The sequence below is a fragment of the Juglans regia genome, chromosome 11, assembly GCF_001411555.2.
Source record: "Juglans regia cultivar Chandler chromosome 11, Walnut 2.0, whole genome shotgun sequence".
NCBI lineage: Eukaryota > Viridiplantae > Streptophyta > Magnoliopsida > Fagales > Juglandaceae > Juglans > Juglans regia.
The window spans coordinates 35,793,006-35,804,451 of NC_049911.1; the positions used below are offsets into that span (position 1 = coordinate 35,793,006).

Here is an 11,446-nt window from a genome sequence, read left to right on the forward strand (position 1 = left end):
AACATAACTCTAATAGGCATATAACAAACGTAGTTGCGACTCGGAGGCAACCAATTATTAGGTGGCCTATTAAAAGGGTTCTCCCTCGAGAGTAAGTAATATAAGCATTAAGCAAGAATTCATGGATGGAAGCAAAGGCGGGAACTGATTCTTGCTTGACTTCTCTATATAAAGTAGATAGTAATACCTCTTCCTTCATTCAAAACTCCATTCTATTATCTCTCTTGCTCTCTCTCTCTCTCTCTCTCTCTCTCTCTCTCTAAATATATTCCTTAATATATAACGTCCCTACCATCATATTTTGTTTTCCTTAATTTATACAGGTGATGATCTTAGCTAGCTAGCGCTGCATGCCTTTCTTTTGCATTTGTTACCTAATTATAAATTGTTTTCTCAATTCTTACATAGATATGATTCTAACAATTAATTAATTAATAGTTAATGTATATTAATATCTGGTAAATGCATGCTATAATTACGAAATTAATTCTTCTAGACGACAGAATTTTTTTTAATATTTAAATTAGATCCTAATCCCTTTTCTTGCAGTTCTGCATTTCCTATATATCGAGCTAGGAAAATTTATATATAACGAGCACTAGCTGGGATCAATGGCTGATGATCAAGCGTTGCTCCACGGGACACTTCTGACAACCATTTACGAAGTTGATAGGATAAACTATGGCCTTGGCTTCAACGACCTTCGAAAGGTACGTACATTTTTTGAATTCTCAAGATCAAAGACTTTTATGATTTTGGCCGCAATTAATTTCAGCTATAATTGATCTCTTTTGGGATTTAGTATATTTATATATTAAGGTTTTGTTTTCGATTTCTAATTTCTAATTCATGTACGTACGTCTCAGTTCATGAATTAATTGTTAGATACTTTAGTTATCAAAGAAGGAATCGATCATGACATGTATTAATTAGAGAGATGATCTAGATTGATCAGGATAGTTATATAAATATATATATATATATATATATATATTTATATAAGAAGATCGATCAGGTACCAGCTAGCAGCTTAGTAGCTAGTAATTAATTAAGGTATGATATATGATCGAGATATTACTAACTTTATAGGAGATGAACCCAAGAGGAATCACTACAAAAAAAATAAAATAATAATAATAATATATGAGTTATTTGTAAAAAGAATGACTATTTACGAGAATTTTGACAAAAAATAATTAGTTTAACAGTAAATAACTTATCATAAATAAATAATTTTCTTGTAATCATAAATACCATATTCGTTCACCTATTTATATAATTATAGGAAATATACGAATTTTAATATCAATATAATTGAATATTGTTTGAACTGGACCCAAAAGGAGATCATATATATATAGTACTTATTTATTTCCTAGCAATTACGTACCTATATAGTGCTACGCTTCAATTAGATCACTAATAGTTAAGATCAGTTTAGAATTAATGGATCTATATAAATAAATATATATATATATATATATATATATATATCGTTCTGAACATTTTGATATTCAGATCAAATTCAGTAAATTTTTTATACCCATCCACCATTAACTGTAAGTGTTTTCCAAAACTCTTTCTAAGCATTTTCTTTTCTTCAAATTTAGAAATTGCGGCAATGCACGCAACAATCCGGGAAATGGTTTCTAGCCCAACTCAAGAGATTAGTGCAAGGCAAGCCTCTGGTAAATTGTTTTTCCTCTGCAACAAACCAACAAACTCATCTTTATTTTTTGTACATTATCAAGCACCTCATTAATTATCACCATTTATTAAATATTTTTTGACAAATCAAAACACTATATTGCAGATTGCTAGATTCAAGCTCTATGCAACAGTTGATTTAGATAAGTCCAGGGTTGGGCGGACTAGAATGGTAGAAATTCAAGCCTCTCACACCCAGTGGTTCGAGTCCTTCAACATATACTGCGCCCATTATATTTCACATATCATATTCACTATCAAAGAAGACAACCCTATGGGGGCAACATTAATTGGAAGGGCTTATGTGCCGGTTGGGGATGTCATGAGGGGAGATATGGTTGATAGATGGGTTGACATACTAGATGAAGACCACAACCCTATACAATCTAGAATCCACGTCAAGCTTCAATTTTTAAATATTGCCCAAGATTGGTCTCAGCAAATCATAACTCCTGACTTTGAGGGAGTTCCTCGCACATTCTTCAAGCAAAGACAAGGTTGCAAAGTTACTTTATACCAAGATGCCCATGTCCTAGATGCTATGCCTAAGCTTTTGGAACCCATTGGAGATCGTTATAAGCCCCAAGGATGCTGGGAGGACATCTTTGACGCAATCACCAATGCAAGACACCTAATTTATATAGCTGGATGGTCTGTGTATACTGAGATAACCTTGATAAGGGATTATAGGAGGCCAAAGCAAGACGACAACCTCACATTAGGGGATCTTCTTAAGAAGAAGGCTGATGAAGGTGTGATGGTTCTTATGCTTGTCTGGGATGACAGAACTTTTGTCAAGAAACTGAAGAAGGATGGTTTGATGGCGACTCACAACCAAGAAACTGAAGAATACTTTCGAAACACGAAGGTGCATTGCTTTTTGTGCCCTCGTAATCTTGACGATCGAAGAAGTATAGTTCAAGGTTTTAAAATTTCTACCATGTTTACTCACAATCAAAAGACAATAGTTGTTGATAGGGAAGTGCCTGATGGAGGATCACAAAAGCGGAGGATTGTGAGTTTCATTGGTGGTATTGATCTTTGTGATGGGAGATATGATACAACGGAACATCCTTTATTCATGAGTACATTGGAGACAATTCACCATAATGACTTCCATCAGCCAAATTTTGCGACTGCTTCAATCAAGAAAGGCGGTCCGAGGGAGCCTTGGCATGACATTCATTGCCAACTAGAGGGGCCTGTTGCTTGGGATGTCTTGTACAATTTTGAGCAAAGATGGAAAAAGCAAGTTGGGGACAAGTTCCTAATTAAACTAAACCAACTTAATGAAATTTTAATCCATCCATCACCAGTTACCTCATTAGATGATACTGAAACATGGAATGTTCAAATCTTTCGATCTATTGATGGTGGGGACGTTTCTGGTTTTCCTGAAAAACCTGATGTTGCATATGCAGTAGGGCTTATTAGTAGGAAAGATAACACCATCGATCGAAGCATTCAAGATGCATATATCAATGCTATTCGACGAGCAAAAAACTTCATCTACATTGAGAACCAGTATTTTCTAGGAAGCTCGTTCGGTTGGAGCCCAAACGACATCAAGGTAGAGGACATTGATGCTTTGCATCTCATTCCAAAGGAGCTCTCGCTAAAGATTGTTAGTAAGATTGAAGCAAGGGAGAGGTTTGTTGTCTATATTGTGATCCCAATGTGGCCAGAAGGTATACCTGAGAGTGCTTATGTTCAAGCAATATTGGATTGGCAGAGAAGGACTATGGAAATGATGTATTCTGATATCACCAAAGCCCTGCAAAGAAATAGACTTGATGAAGACCCTCGAAACTATCTGAATTTCTATTGCCTTGGGAATCGAGAGGCAGTGAAAGTGGGGGAGTATATACCTCCAGAGAGACCAGAACCTAACACTGATTATAGTAGAGCTCAAGAGGCTCGTCGCTTCATGATATATGTCCATGCAAAAATGATGATAGGTAAGTAAATGACTAATTAATTCGTCATCTCTTCTAATTAATTTGTCCTAATGCTTCAATATTATCATGTTTGACTGACATGAAAATAATCATGTTTAACTTGTAGTTGATGATGAATACATAATCATTGGATCTGCCAACATCAACCAGAGGTCAATGGACGGAGCAAGAGACTCTGAGATTGCAATGGGGGCATTCCAACCACATTATTTAGCCTCCACATACTCAGCAAGGGGGCAAATCCATGAATTCAGGAATGCATTGTGGCTTGAGCACCTTGGAGGATTTTTGGAGCCCTTTCGACAACCAGAAAGCAAGTCATGTGTCTTTCTGGTAAATAGTCTTGCTCAGCAATATTGGGATTTATACGTGAGAGAGACATTCCATGATATGGAAGGTCACTTGCTACCATACCCCATCCAACTTACTATTGATATGGGAGAGACTAAAATACTGCCCCTGCCTGGGTTCGAACTCTTCCCTGACACTATGGCTCGTGTTATGGGTACTAAATCTGATTATCTTCCTCCAATCCTCACCACTTAATTAGTGGCATGCATGCATGCCCTTTGTAATTCTTCACCATTAATACTTTTAGTTTTAGCATGAATTTGATTACCTATGTATATTGTAATCATGATGTGAGACTCATCAAATACCTAAGAATGAAACTCGTGTAGTAGCTAGTGACAACTGAACTACGTACAAGGAGTGCATTATCTAATAATATTGTATATATTGTCTAAATAAAACATTTCATTTTTTAAAATTACAATCTCTTCCATAAATTTAAGACTTTTATTTTTTTTAATTTTTAAAAGACCTTTCAATTTTCACTTTCTAAGAAATTGCCTTTTAATTTGGATTCCACTTTAGTCGTAATTACCGCACAAAAATATGTACTTTTTCCCTTTTTTTTTTTTTTTTTGAATTAATCGTTCAGTACTGCTTTCTCTATTTGTAACATGATCTTCCTTGGGGTGGCAAATCGTGTGTTCGTATCATCGCAAATTATGAACATTCAACTATATAAGTCAATCCAAATTCAATCCGTTAAGCTAAACGTATCAAATTTTCAAATCCTAACTCAACCTACTTTGATAACGAGACTTGTCATTTCATCTGTTTTGACCTGTTTAATAATTAATTAGAAATATGTTAACATGACACGTTATTGACCTGTTTATAAGTCGTGTCTCAACAGGTGAACCCGTTTTTACTAAACCTATTAACATCAATCCCAAATTAGTTAATTTCGTGTCGTGTTCGTGTTGGGTTCATAGGTCATATCACATATTACAACTCCTAGTCATTTGCCATATATTGCTACATTTGATAAATTTGTATCGACATAGTATTTGAATTATTTTTTCTTTAAAACACTGCATCGAAGATACTTGAATGATTTTGTCTTTAAGGTTGCCCCTTGGGTTCGTAACATTCCAATTGCAAAGAACGCCTTTCATCTTTTTTTGTTTTTTGATTATGCGGTGCAAATGCATCATAAAATGACTAGGTTATAAGCTTTAAATTAATTAAGGTTGTGTTGCATTTATTGCATATTATTTATGTATGACCCAATATTGTTCATGGCCAATTGGTCCATTTTACACACTATAATACACCTAAAAGTATTTTTTGGGAAGAATTCAAATTTCATCCCAAAACAAAGGTCTTTTGGGACAAATTAGAGACAAAAAAACCCATTATCTTGTAGTGAATGTGGCGCTTTCAGAGTTGATGCCCTAGTTTTTAGTTTTTCGTATTTAGCTTTGATGCCCTAGTTGCTTCCATCCACTCATACAAACAAAGTAGCAGCACCTTGCTTTCCATCTTTCCGCCCCCAAAATCAAGACCTCCCCTTGCTTTTTAGGCCCTCTAAAGTTCAAAGATCAATTTTGTTGCTTTTAATCCGAGTACTGAGTAGTCTCTCTGGGATTCGATTCCTTAGGAAATTACATAACGTATCCCGAGATTAAAGATCAAGTTTGTTCTGCATTAGTCCTGGTGATTTGGTATCTTTTGTCGATGAAGTATTGGTTTCACTCCTTGGGGGAACTTATCATGATTATATTTTAGAATTCTTCAACTTTTATGCAGGTGTGTATATATATTTTACTATGTTTGTTTGGTATTTCAATAAATAGGCTAATAATTTTTTTTAATATTCAAGCATCATTAGCTTCTTCTTTTTTTTTTTTTTAATTTTTGGCAATGCATTCGTGTATTTGTTCCTTTTTAGTCTCTTTCAAGTATAAATGTTCTCAATTGTAGAAAATTGGTCACTTTCAATGATGATTATGCTCTATGATGCATTTGTCCCCGAGGTTCTACAGCCTATGGCGAACGATAATGCTACAAAACTGTACTTGAATACGAAATTTATAAGTTTTGATGGTGGGATGCAAAAGAGGTGGTAATTCAGGGGTGAAGCTACAATATATATTTATGAAAAAATCTATTCGTCATCCTAACTTCCATCATCTTTCCATCATCTCATGATGTGGCATTAAATGATAGGTTTATAAGTGAAATATAAAAAAAATAATCGACAATCATCTAATGACACATCATAGGATGATGGGAGGATGATGGAAGTTGGGATGATGAGTAGCATTGCTCTATATTTATACACTTATCAAAGCTACAAAATATATTTGACTAATTACAAAGCTCAAAATATGTTGATGCGGAAAAAAATCGTACAACAAGTCGGAGGGAGAGAAAGAGTTCTTCCCAACCCACTGAGTTAATTGGGTCTTGATCGGTACTGTTTGGAGCCCCCGGAAGTGTTCCGGTACTGTTGTACAATCGGAATGCGTACGTCCATGGCAATGGATAGATTATAAGTGCAGAGAAAATATAGAGAGATGGACACAAAGACTTGCATGATTCAACATTAGGCCTACGTCCACTGGGATTTGGGGAGGAGAGTTTCCATTATAATATATTTGTTTACAACTACTCATGGTCTCTCATGTCTCACTGTACAAAGAAAGTTGGAGCTCTTCTTGATGGAGACGTTTTTTTCCTCGAAAGATTGTTGAAGAAGAAGAAGAAGATTTGATCGAGCCCACTGGTCATCTGGCTGAAAGCTTTTTATATATCTCATTGTTATGTATGCCACTCTACAGTGATGGGACCTGACCCTTTGCTTGTGTCAACTTCCCTTCTCTTCCTATTTTCCTACTAACATGTTCTGAAGCCTTATGCCACCTGTCTGCTCCACGTCCCTCCTTGTCTCCCACTCTTATCCCTTTATCTTGTCATCTAATGTGGCCTGGTGATTGGGCCCAATCTTGGACTTAACATTTTATCCCTCCACAGAAGCCTGCGATTCTTAAGGACAACTTGTTCTAACAAAAATTATTGAGAATCTTTACGATAAAATATGCAGCATAAAGTCATCAACAAAATAATCTGTTTGTGTTAAGTAATAAATGCCTCCAGGGGCAAATTCACCCCTAAGGGGGGTATTCAACCATGTATCATATGAGTGAAGAGCTCGAATGTGGTGGCAGATAAGCTCGACCACGTACAATGCAAGCGAAGAGCTGAGATGTGGTAGGAGATTAGCTCGACCGCTTATGGTGTGAGCTTGGAGCTCGGATGTGGCGAGAGATTGGCTCGACCATGTACATAGCTCGGATGTGGTCGGAGGCTAACTCAACAGCATATGGTGCCAGTGTAGAGCTTGGATGTTTATTGTTATTTGTAAAGTGTATGTTCATTTGATGCATTTGTTTTCAATTTGTTGTTAGTGTTGGAGTTTGTGTAAAGTAGCCCACGCAAAGTGATTGGAGGGTCCGTTAACCCCCTGGGTCCACTTTAGGTGGTTGTTGAGCCCGTCAGCTCGTTCTCGAAGGTAATCCATCCTAGATGGTTGGGGAGCTCGAAGGCCTGTTAACTCTGAAAGCTCGTTCCCAAAGGTAACCCACTGGCAACGATCATGCATCATGGTGAGTGTAGAGACTCGGCTTTTAGCATAAAGGTCGGCAAGTTAAGTAACTCGTGTATGACTGGTTTTGAAGGGGCTGAGCTCAGGAGGTTTTGGCTCTTAGCTAATGCATTGTGGCCAGCCAAGGGACTGAGCTTGTAGTGCGAGGCACTTGTTCGTGTTGTGTTATCTATCGAAGCAAGGCGAAGGTTGGAGATGCACCACTGTTGATGCTCAACTAAAATAGTTTGTATGGGCCCACAAGTAGAGTCCGTATGTGCCCATTGGGGAGTGCTTGGATGTGTCCAATGGCTAGGGTTCGTACGTGCCCACTGGGTAGAGTCCAGATGCTTCTGCTAGGGAGAGTTTGAACGAGCCTACTAGGAGACCCCGGATGTGCTCTTTGGGAGATCTCAAATGAGTTTGTTGGGTAAAGTCTGGATGTGCCTGCTGGGGAGAGTCCGAGCGAGCCTGCTGGGAGACCCCCAAAGAGCCTGTTAGGGGAGCCTGGATGAACTCGCTTGGAGTCCGGGTGAGACCGCTAGGGAGTTAGGGTGAGCTCGCTTGGAGATGCAGGATAAGCTCGTTGGGGGAGCCTGGATGAGCCTGCTAGGGAGAGTTTCGAAGAGTAGTTGGTCTCTGAGTGGTCGGCCTTTGGGTGGTTGGGACTGGTCCGAGTCATGCAGTGTAGCTGGTTCGAGTCTATCCGAGCCCTGAGGGCCTTGTTTGAGCTCTTATGCATGTTGGTGCATGGTCAAAGTTGTGAGGGCCTGCTCTGAGCTCGAGTCCCATGCAAGTGGTAGAGCTATTGAGTCCATGGTGGCTAAGCAGTGCATGGCAACTGGAGGAGGTACCAAGTCCATGGTGGCTGAGTAGAGCGGCATCACTTAGTGCAAGAGAAGTTCGGTTTCTGAATTGCCGAGCCGAATGGCACCAAGCTATGGAGGAGGAGCTCGGGTGTAGGGTTGCTGAGCCGAGTGGCACCAAGTTGTGAAAGAGGAGCTCGGTTGTATGGTTGCCGAGTTGTGGGGTGGCACAAAGCTGTGGAGAAGGAGCTCAGTTGCAGGGTTGCCGAGCTGAGTGGCACCAAGTTGTGGAGGCTGGGTTGCCCGTCAACTTGCTATGGCCATTAGAGGGGAGGGGCTCCCCTCGTGTGGATGATACCGAGCCCCATTGCCTCCTACGACGTGTGGGACTTTTGTCAATGAGGGACGTGTGGTCAAGGATAGAAATGCTGGCATGCCATGTGGTGCACGTCGGCAGGTCTAGCAAGCTCACAGGGTCAGCCGTGAGCCTTTTGGTTGCACAGCGGGTCCGAATCCATTTTGTGTACGTCCCTCGCACTAAGGTCATGCGCGACCAACGACACCATTAGTTGATCGGGGTGGTCGATAAACACCCCCTCAGAGAAGCCCCAATGGCAAGTGGTAACTGCCATCAAGTCCATGTAGCTCATGACGATGCCTTGAGATTAAATGCAAGTTAATGCACCATGCAGCCAATAGCCGCTGCCTGCCGACTAGGGTGGTCTGGAGACCACCTCATGGGAGGTAGACAAAGCCGACAACCCCTTTTGGAGGTCGTTGGAGGCCCAGTCGTGCCACAATGGGGCTGGGCTTCGCGTCTCCTACTATGTGCAAGGCTGTGCACTCGACTCCCCCGGGGTTCTACCTCCATCGGGGGTGGTCTCTCGTCAATAGAAACCTCTAACGGTCCAAGTCATTACAGTTGGAGGATCTGGTGGGCTGACAGTTACTGCCTTGAGCCATTCGGGGCAACACTTAAAAGGTGCTCGTCGTGCACATCCATTATTCCCGGTGACCACTCTAGCTGCGACAAAGAATGCCAGCAAACTTCATGGTGGCCGATGGTTCCCTCCAGAGAAGTGCACCCATCATGCTGCCATGGTGCGTGCCATGCATGGCTAATACGTGCACGACACTGTGCGTACCGAGCACAGTGTCCTGTGTGGCACTGCACATCGGGTGTGTAGTACTTACCCACTAGTGCATATGTTCCGGGCACAAACTAAACCCCCGTGTCGGAAAGGTGAGCGGCTTGGTCACTTGCACTGCAAGTCCCATGTGCAGGCCCTTATGGGCGAGCTCGATTTATGCGATGTCGTCACTAATAAAAATAAGAGCAGTAAAGTTGGGAGCACTTATTTGGAGGAAGGTTCATTCAGAGATTTATTCAGCACACCAAAAAATCTTCATTCTCTCACCTCTGGCTTAGAAAGTGAAACGAATCTCATAGACGGCGCCATTGTTGATGTTGGAAAAATCGAACAATTGGGTGGAGGGAAAGAAATAGTCTTTTTCGGCCCACTAAGTCAACTAGGCCTTGATCGGTATTGTTTGGAGCCCCAAGGAGTGTTCCGGTGTAGCTGTACAGTGACGATGAGTACATCCATGACGATGCATAGAACATAAGTGCAGAGAAATAAATAGAGATGAACACAAAGATTTACATGATTCGGCACTAGGGCTATGTCCACGGGAGTTTGGGGAGGGGAGTTTCCACTATAATATATTTGTTTACAGCCACTCATGGTTCCTCATATCTGACTATACAAATAAAGTTGGAGTTTTTCATGTTGGATTACGTTGTCTTTCTCGAGAGGTTGCTGAAGAATAAGAAGAAGATGAAGATTTGATCGAGCCCATTGGTCATATGATTGAAGGCTTTTTATGTATATTCTTGTTGTGTGTGCCAATCTACAGTGATGAGACCTGACTCATTTGTATGTGTTAGCTTCCGTTCTCATCCTATTTTCCCTTTGACCCGCTCTGAAATCTCCTGTCATCTGCCTGCTCCACGTCCCCCCTTGTCCCCCACTCCTATCCCTTTATCTTGTCATCTAATGTGGCCTGGTGGCTGGGTCCAATCTTGGGATTAACATTATATCCCTCCACAAAATATATCTTCAAGGTATTATGTAACATATTGATTCTTTAATCAATCAATATGGCGCTAGATCTTTTATGTGGGAACAACCCAGTAATAAGGTTGGTCTATGAACCTCATCCAAGGAAAAAAAAAAGGTAGAAATTGTGAGTAACTACCTTGCTACTGTGATTGTCATCCTTCTATTAAGTTGATGTTGCAGTTTGGCTACTGATAAGAAAAAAGTACAAATGAAAAGGGGAACCAAACCCATTTTGGTTCAGAAATTTTGCAAGCAATTTCTTTTTCGTTGCCTTCTGAAATACTTTCTTCTTAAAGATCCCATTTTGTGAGCTATTGGTGGTGAGAATGTCAGGATGTTTGTACTCTGATAAGTTGATGTTCTTGAAGAATTGGCTGTGTGTCTATTGGCTTATTTGACCACGTTTTTTGCTCCAATCACAGAGAGTTCCGGTTGAGTGGTTTCGATTGGATAAGTTGGTTTCCTTTGTTTGTGGGCAATATTTCAATCCTTTCCCTGGGAGTTGAATCGCGTTGCTTTCAAATGATATTGAATATTGATCTCTTTAGTTTTTGGGTAAATGAAAATATTCAATATCTCCTTGAATTCTACCTGTAAGTAGAGTCTCATTCCCCTTTTCACTGTTGTTGCTCATTTTGTTTTATATAGGCCGGCCTTGTTCTTGGGGAGCTCAAGTCAGTCAAGGATCTATATGATTTTAAAAATTTGTCGGTTCTTTTTCTTATTGGTTTCATCTCCATTTGTCTGACCCTTCTGAAGAGGGAGAAAGTCTCCGAATGAAATTATGTTAACAAAAGAGAAAATAGCAGAGCTAGGGGACAGAAAGGGGGAAAAAGACATAAGCAGGGGCAAAATCGGCATAAATGATAGAGCTGAGGGACAGAAACGAGAAACAAATTCAAAATCAAGGACAAA

At 40.1% G+C, this 11,446-nt stretch overlaps 1 protein-coding gene across 1 annotated transcript; it reads left to right on the plus strand.

Moving 5' to 3' along the window:
- Positions 1-243: 243 nt before the first annotated feature.
- On the plus strand, positions 244-4,368 carry LOC118349837 (phospholipase D alpha 1-like). The gene is made up of 5 exons (XM_035695533.1): positions 244-323; positions 550-710; positions 1,611-1,688; positions 1,814-3,665; positions 3,772-4,368. Exons 2-5 carry the CDS (start codon positions 612-614, stop codon positions 4,209-4,211), a joined length of 2,469 nt encoding a protein of 822 aa, XP_035551426.1. The 5' UTR covers positions 244-323; positions 550-611; the 3' UTR covers positions 4,212-4,368.
- Positions 4,369-11,446: the final 7,078 nt, after the last annotated feature.

Excerpts from the sequence above, each read along its gene's own strand:
- LOC118349837 (XM_035695533.1), top strand. The coding sequence starts at position 612 with ATGGCTGATGATCAAGCGTTGCTCCACGGGACACTTCTGACAACCATT. Across the intron at positions 711-1,610 it reads GCTTCAACGACCTTCGAAAG|AAATTGCGGCAATGCACGCA; the intron begins GTACGTACATTT and ends CTTCAAATTTAG. Across the intron at positions 3,666-3,771 it reads CCATGCAAAAATGATGATAG|TTGATGATGAATACATAATC; the intron begins GTAAGTAAATGA and ends TTTAACTTGTAG.